General features: G+C 29.8%; 1 protein-coding gene across 1 annotated transcript; it reads left to right on the top strand.

Annotated features, from left to right (window-relative positions):
- The first annotated feature begins 14,655 nt into the window (after nt 1-14,655).
- On the top strand, nt 14,656-18,911 carry LOC125859620 (leucine-rich repeat receptor-like protein kinase TDR). Its single transcript, XM_049539403.1, has 2 exons — nt 14,656-17,484; nt 18,422-18,911. Exons 1-2 carry the CDS (start codon nt 14,835-14,837, stop codon nt 18,817-18,819), a joined length of 3,048 nt encoding a protein of 1,015 aa, XP_049395360.1. The 5' UTR covers nt 14,656-14,834; the 3' UTR covers nt 18,820-18,911.
- Nucleotides 18,912-19,126: the final 215 nt, after the last annotated feature.

Below are 19,126 nucleotides of genomic sequence, written 5' to 3'. Positions count from 1 at the left end.
ATTTGGTCGTTTTTTCATGAGATTCATAAAGTAGTAGCTTGTAATTGAACCCAGGTATTTTACTACGACATTGAACAATTCTATCACTAGACCACATATTTGATAAAATACTTTTGGTGTTTTTAATTTGAAATTTATACTACTCAACCCCAGTTTTCCACTTAAAAAATTGACGAGCCCCTCGGTTTTCGTTTAAAAAAACCTTGAGGACTTGGTCGGGTTTTTTATTTTAAAAAATTATTATTATTTTTTGATAGTTTCCGCCTATTTTTGCACAGAAGTTAAATGAAGGAACTATCACCAAATAATTATTATGAAACACATCTAAGCATTGACTAGACTAAATGTTTGTCTACAAATACTTTTAGACGTGTTTGATCATTAAGTCTTCCTCCACCTGACATATATAACAAGTCATATTAATCTTTTATATATAAAATTTCTCAATTGATTTCTTTAAAACTCAAAACTCTCTCCTTTCAAGTCGGAGTTATTGACGACATGGCTGAGACGAGACCACGGCTAAGAAGGTGGAGATGAAGATGTCAGATGTCTTGGTGGAGAATAAATCAATTTATACAGTGACAATTTTGTCTGTGGTAGAACTTTTAACAAAAGAGAGTGTAGTACAACACCATACAAAATTAGTCGAATTGTATTTTCCTAACCATTAAGTGATAGTTCGGAAACTCACACTCTCAATAATATCACGTTTGATAGTTAAGTTATTCATGTATAAAATTAATATGATATTTAATTTACAACATAGAAATTCACACATATAATTATACAAGTACAAGTTAGGAGGAATTCATATATTATTTTATACATAATCAAAGATGGAATAACCAATAAATCTGCATAAAATAATACTATAGACAATAAAATTATGAAGAAACATAATTTTATTGATAAACATTGTGGGTATAAATCTGTTTATTTCCTTGATTTTTCTCTTCTAAGATTTTTCTGTAATTCCAGGGTTGTTAGTTACATATTTCTCAAATTAGTATGATTTGGACTTGATCTCCATGAAAAGATTTATGGATTTTTTTTTTGAAGTATTTGATTATCATACATATTTTGATTTCTTTATGAATATCCCAAGAGTTTACCGAATCTCTTTAAAGAAATATAATACCCTTTATATAGGCATACCGCATACACTAGGATTTATGATAGAGTAATCTACAAAAATCTTAAATAGAATCGAATACATCTTGTAATTGTTTAATCACATTTTTTAGAGTTTTATAAAGTTTCAATATCTACGAGTACTTACAAAAATTTTCTCATAATAATCTCTCCATAATTAATACTTTCATAATTGAGGACAAATAACCCAATTTACACTACACGGGTATTTTCAAACAAAAAGTCTTGCTTACACTAAAATGGAAATAGGTTTATTTTCCCCCCTCCTTCCCTCCCTCCAAAATTTGAAAAAAAAAAGAAAAGTATTTCCCAAGAAGGAAAAAAAGAGATATAGCTACATCAAATAATGAAGAATGTTCACTGAATAGAATGTGGTTGAGCACTTGTAATTTTGTACCCCCATCACTACATCAACATCAACATCAGCATGCATTCTTTTAGATACAGAAACTCAAAACTCCTTTGCTGGTAGCCTAGGCCACTGTGCCACCACGCCACACATGCACCTAATTGATATTGGGGCCCTCTTACCATCGGTGACGGAGTTAGGATTTTCAATTAGGTGGTTCGAAATTTGAAGAAATAGACACATAAGGTAGCCGAAGAGGGTTCGATATCTACTATGTATATCTAAAAATTTATTTTAATCATGTATAAATAATATAATTTTCTGCCAAAGGGAGTTTGAATGAACCCCTGACTATAAGGTGGCTCCGCCACGGCCTACAACAATGAAACTATCGCCATGATCAAATAGTTACCTTTCACCGAAATTTTTACTCAAGTTATTTTTGAATTTTCTTCCATCATTTGAATATTAATAAGATTTTATTTAAGTCACTTATAATTTATTTTTTCTTCTTAATAAGATCATTTCATAGTAGCTTTATGGCGTTGGAAGTAATATTCATAATTCAAACCTCTTTTTCTTATGTGATTTCTTGGTTGACATGTCATGTTAGATCAATTTCTTATTTTTATGTTATGCAGTACAAAATCTATATGTGAATTTTATATACACAATAAAAAAATGAAATTGAGCTATTTAATTTTAAGCATACCAACCAAAGATTTCAACAAGGAAAAAAAATACTAGTGACACTGTTGTATGAAGTTTAAGGACTTATGTCAAGTAATTATTTACTTCAAAAAATATACTGTATAATTTTATTTGTAATATGCTTTATTCAAACATTTGATAATGGATTAATTATTTAATTTGTAGGAATATAAATTCACATTCAAAATTTACAAAAAAAAGAATAAAAAAAATCTATACTTAAATTAATGAATAATTGCACCAAAATTAAAATCATTCTCGCTACGACAATAAGACTTCAATTTTAAATGTTTAAACCTTAGACAGACATATAGTTAAAACTAAACGAGTATTTTTGTATTCAAAATTAGTCTAGGTTTTATCGCATACATGACATCAAATATAAGAAATTAATATGATGTGGCATGTTAACTAAGAAATTTATTGAGATAAAGAGACGCTACTTTTTTTTAAGATATAAGAATTGGAAAAATTTAAAAGTGACTTTAATGAAATCTTTTCAATAGTTGAATGATCATATAGGAAAGAAAAATTTAAAATTAACTCTAGTGGATCTTCTCAATACTTAGATGACCATATGTGATATTAACTCCATCTCAATCATATTTTTAAAATATAATATTATTCATTACTTTCTTCGTTTTTATTTTTGTGATCATATTAAATCGAAATTTTAAACCAACCCATGAAAATAGTTGAAAGTACATTTGCAATTGAATTAGCCTGGTACACATATATAGTATAGTACCACTACTATTTAACGAGCACTCTATCTGACATGTCAATGATGAATGTTTTTTTGGAAGGATTTGTTGTTTGGTCATGCTCAATCTTTCCTTTTACACTACGAATATTATATCCCTTTGTATTTATTTTTTCTCCGTTTCAAATTATTTATCGTTTAAAAGTTAATTATTTAAAATTAATTATTATGTTAGAAATTTGAGATAAATTGATTGTTTTTTCCCGTATTTTATCTTTAATGTTAATTGTTCTTGAAAGCTCCAAGAATCTTAATTATAGGTTGATAACATATAGTAGAATTCAATATAGAGTGATTATATCTCAAGTACTGTATAACAAATAAGATTAAAATAATCAAAATTTGTCTTAGTTAATATTTTTTTTAGAAAAAACATGTAAAAAAGAAATGCGATAAATAGTTTGAAACGAAAGTATGTTTTTTGAATTTACCATGAGATTAGAAGTGCTCTCTCATAAAAAGAGACAATGCCACCCTTATACTACTTTTTGAAGATAAAGGCTCAGTTCCTTTTGTTTGATAAACACCAAAAATTGTTTATGATTTATGTTGGTAAAACACAAAAATAAATTGCTTATAAGTACTCTTTTAGTTTATCCACGTGTATAGCAAACACTAAAACTATGCTTATAAGACAAAATCAACTTAAAATCATAGTTGATCATTCTTAGCTTATAAGTTTTCACTTTATAAAACACTTCAAATTTGATATTTTTTTTAATTCTTTAAAGTATTGTTTCCAAAATAAAATTCCTAACTTTCTGTTCACTATGTATAGGTATATGTCGTTTCTCCTTTTCTTTAGAAGGATACTTTAAAATTTATAATTTTTTATCAAAAATAAAAGAGTTCTTTTTTATATTAGAAGAAGAAAAGTTTATCAATATTCTTTTATCAAATAAATAAATTGTTTATTGTTAATCTCAATACTTTAATTCAAATACGTAAATAAGTTACTAATTGATGTATTCTGATTTTAGAGTGAATTTTCAAATGTCATTCAAGATAAGAAAATTATGAAGCACAGTCATTTTTTCTAATTTTATATCAATAAAATCGCTTAATTTGTAATATCACGCTTTAGAAAATTAGATATTACCGAAATATGAACTAAGATTTCAATGGATTTTCATATTTCCATTTTAAGTTTTATTATTAAAAAAATGCCTACATGACTACTAGATGGTGTATGAAATAGAAATTTTAAACTAACAATGCCAACCAAGATTTTCGATGAATTTTAATTCACAAATGCGGAAATAATAATCTTTGAGATAGGCTAACCAATAAATTAAGTGATTTAATTGAGACAAAACAAATAAAATAACTTTTGCTCCATTGATCATTTGAAAATTTTACTCTCTAACTTTATTCAAGACTTAATATATAGCTAGCTACATTATTAAACTTGTAAGGATATTTTGTTTAGGAATTCAAACTAAATTTTGTTTCAATTGAACATTCCAACTCCTAATAAGTAATCGAAATAGACACTTTTGCTTTAAATTTTGAACAAACTTTTCCGTGTATTTTCATCCATCTATTAAATAATTAAGTTAATCACATAAAATATATCATATTCTTTAATGATAAGCATCAATCTTATATAACTTATTGAGGTGTATGTATATAATCAAAGAAAACGACATATTTTATGAACTAACTTAACTACCTAAGCTAATGATGAATAAGAGCACATAAAACAAATTCATATTGTTTTAATTGTATTGACAACACTTTTCCGAACACTTTATTCGAAAGTGTCTAGTTGAAACACTTTATTAGGAGTTGTTGTGTTCAATTACAACAAAGTTTAGTTCAAGTTTACAAATAGAATATTCTAACAAGTTTAAGAGGGTGATAATATATCATGAGTATTTAGTACTTACCTTCTCTATTCTTTTTTACTTGTCACAAATTTTTTTTAAATCAACTGATATGAATTTTGACCAATATTTTAAGATGTATTTTATCATCAACTTGATATGGATAAATTGCAGATTATGATACTTTTCATATAGTACTCTATTTTATTAGTTTAATTTTTGATTTAACATAATTATAAATCAAAAAATTAATAAATTAAATAAATAATACATAAAATCGAACCGACACATGATGCATAGTGGGGACTTGGCAGTCACGCGAGTGACGCGTGATGAGGCACCTACTATTAAGGGAACAACATAGAAATTATTTCCAAAAGCTAATATGGGCCTGATGGGTATGAGGGAGACAAACAAATTCCCCTCCTTCTAGGGCCCACTTCATTCTGGCCCACCTATTCCTCACTAACTTGGCTTCAACCTTTTTTAAAAAAAATAAATAAATACAAAATTGGCATATATAGTGATGGAGTAGTTCCTTTCCTAATAATGAAAAGGAAAAATTACTTATCTACGATCCTTTTTTGCCATATTTTTTTAATTATTTTTGACCATTTTAAAAAATTGCAAAAATTTCTTTTTTCGACAATTTTTCTTTTTTTTTTGGATACATCACTGTAAACTATTATCCAAAATTTGAAATTCAAAAAAGAGTGACGGAGATAATTGATGATATCATTGCGTGATTTTAGGCGTGTAATACCATTATCATCCCTAATACTTATGCCTAGTTAATACTCAAACTATTACCCAAGATTTTTTTTTTCTTTTTTCACTCCTAAAATCACGTAATGATATCACCAATTATCTCCATCACTCTTTTTTGAATTTCAAATCTTTTCTCTTTTCTATTTATGATAAGGGGTAACTCTTCTTCATCCATTTTTCCTTCCACTTCATCAAGTATCGTTTATTATTTTTTTAATTTCTTAACTTTTTCATTTGCAAATTTAGTCGAAGAAGGATTCATCTTTGACTTCAAAATCTATTGTGGAAAAAATGCCCAAAAAAAGGGGAAAAAGTCGAGTTCTTGGTGGCTCCGATAAGTGCTTTGGGTCGAGATTCATGGGTGACGCCATAGTTGAAAGTGAAAAAAAACTACAAAAATTAATACAGAGCAAAAGAAAAGGCGTGGAAGGATTTAGTCATCTTTTTTTTTTTGCTTCCAGTAGATCAGATTGTTGACTTTTATTATTATTATTATTATTATTATTATTATTATTATTTGTTGTTCATCTTTTTCTGATACATATGAGTTAGTTTTTTAATGTATCTAGTTGTTTTGTTTCTTAAATTAATGTATAATGCATTCGTTTCAACGTTATGATACATTACAATTTTATTAAAGGCATAATACATAAGCATGACCTTTAACTTGGCTTCAACAGACAACTATGCCCTCGAACTTTGAGTGTGCACAAGTAGACACTTAAACTTGTGTAAAATTGAACAAGTAGACACACGTATCCTACATGGCATAATACACGTAGGACTTCACATAGGACACAAAATTGCCATTTAGGGTGCCATGAGGGATGAATGTGTCTATTAGTTCAATTTTATACAAGTTTAAGTACCTACTTGTGCACACTCAAAGTTAAAGATCATAGTTGCAAGTTGACTCCAAGTTAAGGGTCATGTTTATGTATTATGTCTTTATTAAAAGTTGTTGGTGGCTCCGATAAGGGCTTCGGGTCAAGATTCATGGGTGACGCCACTGTTGAGAGTAAAAAAAGCTACAATAGTTGATATAGAGCAAAGGAGAAATTAAAGTGTGAAGGATTTCTTTATATATATTTTTTCTTTTGCTTTTAGCAGATCAAATTGTTGGCTTTTTTTGTAATTGCTTTCAACAAATCTTTTAATGTATCCAGGTTATTTTGATTCTTAAATTAATGTATAATTCGTTCGTTTCACCTTTATGATATATTACAATTTTATCATGTACAATATATCGTTTTTAGATATTAGTTTTGATACATAACTCTAATTTATTGAAACACAAATTAGTATGTATCATGTTCATAGTTATGTATTGGATACATGACTATTACAAATTTCATTATCTTTTATTAGTGATACATACACTCAGCCTTATTCTACTAGTACAAAGCTATGTATATGTAGACATTATCAAATATTCATGTTGATATATAAACACTAATGTTTTATAACAAAATCAATTTGTATTACATTCATAGTTATGTATATGACACATAACATAGTTATGTATCAGATGTTGTGATGCATCACATGTTGTTAAGTATCTGCAAAACTGTTTTATAAATAAATCAGTGTATATCATATTCATAATTTTTTTTATATGATACATAACTATATAAAATTGTCAACTTTTTTTTCAATCTGTTACGATTTGGGAGAGATTTGGGAGAAGAAAATTTGAAATTTGAATTGTTTGAAGCTGTTATTAGGGAGAGATTGACATCAATTTGATTTGCATGATTTAGAGACCTAACATTTGATTTTATATTTAATTTCCTTTATAATCGCAATAAACTAATTGTATAATGTATCAAATGTGATGTGTCCAGAAAAATGGAGTGTATCCGGATGATAGCAATTTTGAGGGATTTTTGTAAATTGAAAAAAATAGGAATATGATGTAATTTGCTCCTTACGAAATTTTCAAAATTTTTACATAATGAAACATAATTATAATTTGTGTATTTATAAGATAATAAAAAAACATAAATATCACTAGCTTAAGAGTAAATTAATTTTTTATATGAGAGTTTTTGGAAATTGGAAAACAATATAGATTCCATTAGTTTTGGAATAAATTACTTTTCTTCATACAAGTTTTTAATTGTCGAAGAAGCAATGTCACTTGATCATTATCAAACTGACTGCAATCTTTTTTTGTCTCTGAAGATCCCACCAGAGCGCCCTATTACGAACTTTATCACATTTTGGACTTTGGACACAAGTATCTGATGCATTCAAAAATATGTATCTCAAATATATGAAATCAAAATTAGGTGCAATTTGTTCTAAATACATTGTATTCAAGTGGATTCGTATGTATCTCTCTCCCCCTCTCTCCCCTCTCTTCCTATGTATATGAATTTCAAAATGTATCTGATATCACAGATACATATATCTAGTGTGGGATACATAGACTATCTCGTCTCTCCCTGTTTCAGTGCATTAGATAGCAAAAACATATGCATCTAGGTGTAACTAACCTAAAATATGACATAAAATTATTAATTATTGAAGACAATATATAATTATTTTAAACTATAGGGAGAATTATTAAATATGATAAAAATATTCGTGTAAAATATAGTAACAATTGATTTCATAATGAAACAAAATATCGTGTATTCATAGTATTTTATTTTTATTATAGGACACTTGTGTTATCATCAGAGGTTATCTCAATCACCATATATATGACTGTATTTTACGAGATATATATGCATTTCAGATTTGAAATAAGAAAATACACAAATTGCTATATGCAAGCTAAATTCCAATTCTTGTTATGTACTCTTCATTAAATACTTACTCGGTAACTCTATTGAGATGTTTGTGGTCTTTAAAATGATTACTATTAAAAATAAAATAAAATAAAAATTATTTTATTTTAAATTTTTAAAAATTATAAATAATTTGAAGCAAAAAGCATCACTACCCTATAAAGGAATTAATTAGAAACACTGGACGAGGTTGGACTTAAATTTGAATGTTAGATTTTTCTCTATGTATGAGAAATCCATTGGGTTACCAAGAATCAATGGACATTTAATTTTTTCATTTCCCCTACTGGTATTTCTACAATAATTCATCTTTTGAGACCATGAATAGCATTTATAACATCAAAAGATGCAAATCTTTATTAGAGTTGTATCTTGAAATTGTACAAAGATTAGTCAAAACCCTTGCTTGGTTCTCTATACTTCTCACTTTTCATGTTTTACTCTTGATTTAATTATTTATTGCTCAAATTATTTTTCAAGATCTTAAAATAAATATAAATTAATATGAAAATTATGGTAAAACACTCATATCTACTTTTTATTCTTTCTCACAAAATGTGCAAATTCAAATTGGACAAGTAAAAGTGAGAAGATGAAGTACTTGTCAATTTACAAAATCAAGATAAAATAAATTAAAACTTTCTCATTTTTCCATTAAAATTAATTCTTTTTGAAATTAAGTGTAAACAATATTTGATCACTTACTGCATAAATATTGTAAAATTTCTAAAAAGTTACTTCATTATTAAGGACTTGTTTGACTATGCGATATAAAATCATGATATAGAATTAGAGAAAATAGCCAAAAGCCTCTCCAATCTATAGCCGGATTCCCAACTACACACTTATTATACTTTTCGAGGACCCTATTACCCACCTTGAACTATTTTAAAATGGAATTAATGTCACCCTATATGCTGAGGTGGCAAAGAAAGTATATTCACTTTCTCAAAGAGAATGAGAAGACACTTTTTTTTTTATTAAAACTTTAACTTTGCAAGTAATTTTCCCTTTTCATATTAAGTTTCTAATTTTTTTTTTAAAATTATGTTATCTTTTCTTTTTAATTTTTTTTTGTCTTCTTTCTTTTTCTCTTCAACACTTCTCCGAAAAATGTCATAAATTTATTTCATTATTCAGCTATTACTAATCGTATCTTTTTCCTCTTTTTTTCAGAAGAAATTGGCTCTCCTTCTTTTAATCATAAACTTCAATTTTTCATTCTCACATACTAAGTTTGTTGTTGTCATGTCGCTATTTTCACCATCTTTTTTTTCAGATCTATCATAGTACGTGTTGTTATTGAATTTTGAGTAATAGTAAATTAAGAAATATTTAAAAGTGAGACGGATAGATTAATTTCTAAACACTAAAAAATAATTTTCGTAGACAGTGATTATAACAACGAGATTAAAAATAGAAAAAATAATTTTTTATACTTCAAATCACGAATTCACTTTGAATTTGCAATCATATTCAACTCCAATATGCCATCTACTTTTCGAAAACTAATTGACCACACGAACTTATCAATGTTGTCATCTAATTTTATTTTTTTTCTGAACAGAGATATCGATGATTTTTCATTGCAACTGGTTCCAGAGCTAGCTTCAATTGTCATCACGCTATTACCCCGAATTACCACCATGCCAATCTCATTCTTATTGTTTCCATTGACCTCAACAGTATTGTCGATAACCAAATTCATGAACTGATCGAACCCACGAAGAGTCCCCACAACTTGGCGGCTGGCATTCAACTTGATTTGAAGCTGCTTGTCCATATACTTTTTGAGATCTGGAGGCTGACCTGATCTGCTCATCGTTTCTTCCTCTTTTTGTCTTTTGAGAGAGAAGCAATGGAGGAGCTGAAAAAATTTCCGATGCTCGATTCTAGGTTTCATATCAATGGAGAAAAAGTTGGTGTCAAAGAAAAGTCAAAAGAGGATTAAAAAATAAAAGAGAAAGGAAAATATAAAAGAAAAATATAAAATAAAGACAAAGAATAATAACATTTTTACTAAAAAAATAATTATATATGATGTGGCAGGCGAGTGTATCTCACTCCTTAACATAAATTTGGGTATGACTTTTTAAAGGGTATATATTTCACTTTTAAAATGTTAGGGGGTAATAGGACACCCGTGAAATTAGAGTGTGTAGTTGGGATTTCAGGTATAGATTGGGGGGGCGGGGGCGGGTTTAGACCATTTTCTCTATAAAATTATATTGATATGAAGTTTTTATTCGGACATGCAACTTGAATTTTTTATATTATATTTTATCATAAATACAAATTGTGAAAACTATTAAAACCAAGTTTCATATATATTTTATAAATTGAACAAGAAAATATATATTGGGTTTGTACGAACAAAGACTCGTATATTTTTTGCGACTCGAAATAATTGTATTCAATTTGGAACAAATGTAGAGTGACGACAACATTGCTCCTCATAGGCATTTTCTAGTACGGAACCATCAACCATCGTCTCTTTTTTCATTTTATTATTCGAACTTTAATTCTTTTGGTTTTTGTTTGTACGCTAAGAAGTGTCAATTGGTGTGCTAGCTAGTAACCGTTTTCTTTGTGAATTATGTTTGTTTGTTTGTTTGTTACACTTTGTCACATACATAATACCACACTTAACTTTAATTCCAATGTCATGAAGATCGCATGTTGTCACTTGCTTCTCTTGCTTATTCACTATCATGAATATGAATAAGACAATTTGTGTTTGTTACAATCTATGACTTTATCACAATTATTCTGTTAAATCAATTATAAATTATCTTTTTGATATGTATCGCTTTCTCTTTCATGTGAAAATTTTCGGTATGAATTTGAATTAATGAAATTTTCAAATAGAGGTATCAAAGATTGAATTGTTTTAAAAAATGTAGAAAATAATTATTTATGCCAAAATTCTCTCTCCGATAAAAACTAGATAATTGATTATTGATAAATTTTGATTTTTGTTTTTATAATATTTTAATAAGCATATTTAATTAATCAAAATGTGCATTTTTGATTTATTTACTTGTGGATATTTCATATATTTATTCTAATTATTAGTCATTCAACTACTTAAGTATTCATGTAGTATGTTAAGTTTACATTGTTATTTTATATTTAGTTCAAGAAGTGGATAGTAATATAGTTTTAAAATAAATCAAATATAACATACTTTCTTTATAAAGGGAATAAACACATTTCAACTTATTAAAAATTGAATATACTTGATAAAAATATTATGTACTAGAATCAAAATCAAAATCAAAATTTACTTATAACCGATCGAGGTGCTAAAAGTATTATTATCCATTTTAACAAATTCAGAATTGATTTCCCCTCAATATCTTCTTAATCGAGTCTATCGCATATGACTTGTGTAGTGAGATTTTCATTCTCTATATCGTTTGCAGTTTAATACACAGTAAGACATTTAACTAATACGCACAAAGTGCTCACCACAGAATGTTCACTCAAAGGGCAGAGCCTGTGAAACAAGTTTTTTTATAAGTAGATTTCAATAGACTAGAGTTACACGTAAATTTTATCCCTTTCCCTTTAAGTTGATAAGTATACCTTAACAATTGGTGGGCAAAAAGATGATCAAATACTATGAGTAAAGGTAAAGTAGAATGGTAGGTGACAAAAGATACTAATTAAGTTATATATCATCAAAAGTACATTTCGTAGTATGGTAGAGGGAAAACACTGAGAAATGAGAATCATTATGTTGATTTAAGTTTTATTCTTTATCAAATCGAATACACCTTACAAAACATTAATGATAGTTCCCATCATTTTAAGTGTTTACAAAAGTAAAAAAAAAAATGTTGATGTAAAATAGCTGGAATTTAATGCATCCAGTTCCTCCGATTCGTCTCTTTATTTGTTTATATTTATATAATATGAAATACCTCTTAAATAATAATAATAATAATAATAATAATAATAAATAATTTACTATATCATTTTTTGAATATAATAAACTCATATTTTAAAAATGTGTTAAAAATAACTATAATTAATAATAAGAATATTTAGAACCTGGGAGATAAATTATCTCTTATTTCATGTAACCCCGTTAATATTTATAATGAGTTTACTTTTCAGATAGTCGTAGACATTGAATTTTATTGGATAAAAATTCATATTACAAACCTTAAAAGTCAACGAATTTTGAATTTAAGGTTTTAATCCAAAATTTAATGTAAACTTATAATATTTAATACTTCTATAAGAATTATTTTTAAAGTTAAAATAGATTTTTTTTTTACCTATTTTGATTTTGTAAACAAATACTAATAGAATATGAGATGAAGAGAATATTAATTGAGAATCAAATTGCATTGTGTTTGACCAATAATTTAAAATATAGTATTATGACTTTTTAAACATTAGTCAAAATTCATATAATTTGATATTTTTTATAATGGAGGGATAATCTTTACAGTATTTTGTACATATACTTAGAATTTCAACCTCGGTACAATAAAAATTTCTCACTTGAAAGTACCAATATTAAATGTTAAAAACAGTCATCTATATTTAATGAATCCCAATGTACTATCTTTGAAAAGGCCATACTTGTTCACATTGGAGTAATGCATTTTTTATTTTTATTTTTATTTTTATTTTTATTTTGTAGGTTTCTCACTTTTCCTCTTTTTGTTTTTCCTTCTTTGCTTTGCCTTTAAGAGGAGAGTAGTGGATAATAGATTAAAATCTTATCTAATAGATTATATTATAAAGTAGTATTAATTCAATAATGGAACATTATAGATTTGTTTGTAATATATACTTATGACCACATGGAAAGATAATTAATTGATTAGTAATCATCATTAATCAAGTTAATATTAGAGCCACCTGATGATTAAATTAACATTTTGAAGGTTTTTTTTCAGTTAAAGATAAATATATGTGGTCCTTCTAGCATGGCCCAATGTCACAAGGTGCTTTCATCTGCTAGTTCAAAGTGGAAATAAAATTAAAGGAACAAGAATTGCCAATAGGGATAAAAAGGGGGAGCAAATAAGATTAAAGGAATAATGTGGGGAAGTGGGAAAATCGAAATTAAACTTTCTTGGATCCTGCCCTTATAATATTCTGTCAATTCATTACAAAATAAGTGGTATTTTTAATTTAAATGTATATTCATTCTTGGAAAATATAAAAATAGTTTTTTCAATTATTTCTAATAAAAAAAAAGTTAATTAATAGTTCTTGATTACAGTAATATCACTTAGAGGGTGTTTGGATTAACTTAAGTTGGTCAAACCTACTAGTTTTTGAATTCTGAAAGTGTTTGACAAATATAAAAATTAACTTAAAATAAGTCAAAAATGACTTAAAATAAGTTAGGAAGTGTTTTGACAAAGTCACAAATACTTAAAATAAGTCAAAAATCAAAAGTAGGTCTCTTTTTACTTTTTATTTTTTGACTTAAAAGTCATTTCAGTTTAACTTTTTATTTTTGACTTAAAAACTACTTCATCCGTTTAAAAAAGAATGACATAGTTTGACTTGACATGAAGTTTAAGAAAAAAAAAAGACTTTTGAATCTTGTGGTCATAAATTAAAGTTATGTCAAATGTACAAAATTGTCCTTTAATCTTGTGGCCTTAAACATGCCTTGTGGAAAACTGAAATTAAAATGTTACGAGAAAAAGAAAGAGGTCATTCTTTTTTAAATTGACTAAAAAGGAAATGAGGTCATTCTTTTTTAAACGGAGTAAGTACTTTTTTAAGTCAATCCAAACAGGCTATTAGAGTTTGTTTGAATTGACTTATCCAAGTGTTTTAAGTACTTTTAGAGTGTTTGGGTAAATTAAAAAGTCCTTATAAGCACTCAATTTTAAGATAAAAAGACACAAATAACTCAAAAGTCATAAGTCAGAAATTTTAACTTATAACGACTTATAAGTGAAAAGCAATAAGTCAATCCAAACGAGTTATTATTTTGAAAGGAGTACTACTCAAATTCAATTTATTTTTGGTTGGCTAAAGATAAAGGTACAAGGAATGATGCAAAAGTGGTGGGGAAAATATATTAAAAAAGAAAAGAGGAATGAAATCTAAGAAAACCAAAAAGTATTTCTAAGAGAGCAGAAAAAGTATGAAAATACTGAGAAAAAAAAGAGAGACAAACAAAGAAATTAAAGCAAAAGAAAACAGAGCAAGACATGATATTTATCATTATCAAGAAATAGTGAGTGATGAAATGTGTGAGTACAAGTATTGGAGTTAGAAACTACTAAATAACAAGAAGAAGTATAATTCTTTTTCAAATTTACTTTCCTTTCTTTTGTCTCTCTCTTCACACCAAACTTAACCCACTAAAATCATCATGAAACACACTCTATTTTTCCAGCACTCCTAAAAAGCATTTTTCTCTCAAATTTACCTCTCTTTACATACCCCATTTCTCAACCATTTCCACCATAAACAACATCACCATGAGACACTTGTTTCCTTTCTTTCTTACTGCAGTTTTATTCTTCCTAACAAGAATTTCACTTGTTTTCTCCATTACCAATCTTCCTCTACAACTTATATCTCTTTTGACTTTAAAATCTTCTTTGCATGATCACCACAATACCTTCAATGACTGGGATCCCACCCTCGCCTTCGCTAGACCGGGTTCTCACATTTGGTGTTCCTGGTCTGGTATCAAATGTGACAAGAAAACTAACCAAATCACCTCTCTTGATCTATCGAAGCGCAATCTTTCTGGTACAATTCCAGAAGATATCAGAAACCTGGTACACCTTCATCACTTGAATTTGAGTGGAAATGCTTTGGAGGGTCCTCTTCAAACAGTCATTTTTGAATTGCCTTTTCTCAAGACACTTGATATTAGTCACAACTTGTTTAATTCAACTTTTCCCTCTGGTGTGTTAAGGCTCAAGTCTCTAACATACCTAAATGCTTATAGTAATGACTTCATAGGCCCTTTGCCTGAAGAAGTTGCTCAAATCCCAAATCTTGAGTACCTTAACTTTGGGGGAAACTATTTCAAGGGTGTGATTCCAAAAAGTTATGGTGGCTTAGCAAAACTGAAGTTTTTGCACTTGGCTGGAAATTTATTGAATGGTCCTGTTTTGCCTGAGTTGGGTTTCTTGAAACAGCTTGAACATGTAGAAATTGGTTACCAGAATTTCACTGGAGTTGTCCCTGCTGAATTTTCTTCTTTGTCAAAGTTGAACTATCTTGATATCTCATTAGCCAATCTTTCTGGTAATCTCCCTGTTGGACTAGGCAACTTGACAAACCTTGAAACTCTGCTTCTTTTCAAGAACCATTTGTATGGTACAATTCCATCGTCTTTTGCCAGACTGACATCCTTGAAATCATTGGATTTGTCTGACAACCATCTCTCCGGAACAATCCCCCAAGGGTTTTCAGGATTCAAGGAGCTTACAGTCTTGAATTTGATGAACAATAACTTAACAGGTGAAATCCCACAAGGCATTGGTGAGCTTCCTAATCTTGAATTATTGGCTCTATGGAACAACTCACTCACTGGGATTTTACCACAGAAGTTGGGTTCAAATGCAAAGCTACAAAAACTTGATGTCTCTTCAAATTATCTCTCAGGTCCCATTCCACCAAATCTTTGTCTCAGCAATAGCTTAGTGAAACTAATCCTGTTTTCAAATCAGTTTATTGGTGAGCTCCCTTCTTCCTTGGCAAATTGTACTGCATTATTCAGGTTTAGAATTCAAAACAACAGACTCAACGGGTCAATACCATTAGGCTTCGGTATTTTGCCCAATTTAGCTTACTGGGACTTGAGCAAAAACAATTTCACTGGTCCAATTCCAGAAGATTTAGGGAATGCCGCGACATTGGCGTATTTGAACATATCGGAGAATTCATTCAACAGTGAATTACCGGAGAGTATCTGGAGTTCACCATCTCTACAGATCTTTTCAGCTAGTTACAGTGGGCTTGTCGGGAAAATCCCCAATTTCAAAGGGTGTAAAGCTTTCTACAGAATCGAACTGGAAGGAAACAATCTCACAGGAAGTATTCCATGGGATATAGAACATTGTGAGAAGCTCATTTGCATGAATTTTCGACGAAATTCGCTGACGGGAATCATTCCTTGGGAAATTTCTGCAATTCCTTCCTTAACAGAGGTTGATTTGTCTCACAATTTTCTCACAGGAACAATTCCTTCGAATTTCGCCAATTCCACTACCATAGAAAACTTCAACGTATCCTACAATCAGCTCACTGGTCCAGTTCCTTCTTCAGGCTCAATTTTCTCCAGCCTACATTCCTCTTCCTTCATCGGAAACGAAGGCCTCTGTGGTACAGTCATTCAAAAGCCTTGCGGGACTGACGGACTCGCAGCCGGAGCAGCGGAAATCAAGCCACAGCCGAAAAAAACAGCTGGCGCTATTGTCTGGATCATGGCAGCAGCATTCGGTATTGGTTTATTCGTCCTCATCGCTGGTAGCCGCTGTTTCCACGCGAAATACAGCCAGCGATTTTCAGTAGAGAGAGAAGTTGGGCCATGGAAATTAACCGCATTTCAAAGGTTAAACTTCTCGGCGGATGATGTACTTGAGAGTTTGACAATGACAGATAAGATCCTGGGAATGGGTTCAACAGGGACAGTGTACAAGGCGGAAATGCCAGGCGGAGAGACCATAGCAGTAAAGAAATTATGGGGAAAACAGAAGGAAACGATCAGGAAAAGGCGAGGCGTTTTAGCTGAGGTGGATGTGTTAGGCAATGTGAGGCACAGGAACATCGTGAGGTTGTTCGGCTGTTGCAGCAACAACGAGTGCACCATGTTGCTGTATGAGTACATGCCTAATGGTAGCCTGGATGATCTGTTGCATGGTAAGAATAAGGATGCTAATTTGGTGGCTGATTGGCTTACTAGGTACAAAATTGCACGTGGGGTCGCTCATGGAATTTGTTATCTTCATCATGATTGTGATCCCGTCATTGTTCATCGTGATCTTAAGCCTAGTAATATTCTTCTGGATGGTGATCTGGAGGCTAGAGTGGCTGATTTTGGTGTTGCTAAGTTGATTCAGTGTGATGAATCTATGTCCGTGATTGCTGGATCCTATGGCTACATCGCACCTGGTAAGTTAATACTCCCTCCGTTTCAACTTGACATGAAATTTAAGAAAGTAATTCGTAATATTCAACTTTTTATCGTGTTCTTTAATTTAGTTATTAATGGCAGGAATATTTGTCTGTTTGCTTGATGGAATTACATGATTGTTTTGGAGTTCAAGTTTTTTTCTTGTGCGGCTTATTGCTATCCAAAATTATTTTGTTCAGATCAGTTTAGTTCGTTCTGTAGGGTGACGAAAAGAGTTCACTTGCGTGCTAAAACGTGGTGTCTTGTCAATAGCATGATGCATTTTTTTAGTGAAAGCATGATGTATATTGTTTTTTTTTTTCGTCCACTATCGTCATTAAATCTTCTTTGCCCACACAATTGTCAAATTCTTCAACTGCTTCATACTAGTGGAATCTTCTTTTAATCATAACCAGATCTTGGATGCACTAATTCATTTTTTGAATTTGAGCGCCACAATATGATATAAATATCTAAATGTTGAAACTTTTATTAGGAAGTTAAAATAATATTCTTATGAAGATTCTAATATTAGTGTAGTGAAACAGGTAATATAATTTTCTTAATAAAGGGTATCAAGTATTTCTTTTCTCATACTTCTTTATGGCAATTGGTGCAAATATTTATTCTCTTTGTTTTTGTCCATGATTTTGTGGTGCTTAAAGAGGGCATGGCGCACTAGTTGCGCGTGAATAGCTCCATTAGCCTTTAAGCTTTTATTTTACACTTTTTGTTATTCTTTGGACCCACCAAGATTTTGTCTTAGTTACTTATCTGTGATTAACCCTTTGATTTATTAGTATATAAAATAGTACTAGTACTACATTCCTTCACTTTAATGCTTAAAGTCAACCATTTTGGGCACTAGTAGACAGAGTCTTATCTTTTTTTTTTTTTTTTATATCGTTATTGTACTAAATATGTTTGTTGATACAGAATATGCATACACATTGCAAGTTGATGAGAAGAGTGACATCTACAGCTACGGGGTTGTGTTACTTGAAATTTTATCAGGGAAAAGATCGGTGGAACCAGAATTTGGCGATGGAAATAGCATTGTGGATTGGGTTAAGTCGAAGATCAAGACTAAAAATGGCATAAATGATGTGTTGGATAAAAATGCTGGCGCTTCATGTCTTTCAGTTAGGGAGGAAATGATGTTGTTGCTGAGGGTGGCATTGCTGTGTACTAGTCGTAACCCGGCTGACAGGCCATCGATGAGGGATGTAATATCTATGTTGCAAGAGGCTAAGCCCAACAGGAAGTTGCCTGGAACTGGTGATAATGCAATTGCTGCTATTCCTTTGGCTCAAAAAGCTAATGTGGAGTGTTGATATTATAGGACGAGATTTGGGGTTGTTTTGATTTTACAACTTACTAATGAATTGTGGGGGAAATTGGTATAGGAGAAGATTAAATAGTTTTATTTGCTTCTTAAATTTTTGCATAGTAGGAAATTCCCCAGTGTTGTCATTCCAATGTTGTGATGAAATGGGTATCTTTTCCAACAAATTAATCTTCAATAGCGTACTTGTTATGTCTGTCTAGACCCCATTCATGCGATTTCATTGTTATTATTGATAGTCATAGAAGAAACTTAAGTAATAACTTGATCTCTTATTGTGAATCCCACATCAACCA

Source organism: Solanum stenotomum, chromosome 3 (genome assembly GCF_019186545.1).
Source record: "Solanum stenotomum isolate F172 chromosome 3, ASM1918654v1, whole genome shotgun sequence".
Classification (NCBI taxonomy): Eukaryota; Viridiplantae; Streptophyta; class Magnoliopsida; order Solanales; family Solanaceae; genus Solanum; species Solanum stenotomum.
This window is presented reverse-complemented; position numbering and strand designations above follow the sequence as displayed.

What these genes read in the sequence shown, in the direction of transcription:
- LOC125859620 (XM_049539403.1), top strand. Translation starts at nt 14,835, where the DNA reads ATGAGACACTTGTTTCCTTTCTTTCTTACTGCAGTTTTATTCTTCCTA. An exon ending in CTATGGCTACATCGCACCTG is followed by an intron (nt 17,485 to 18,421) that starts GTAAGTTAATAC and finishes TTGTTGATACAG; the next exon opens with AATATGCATACACATTGCAA.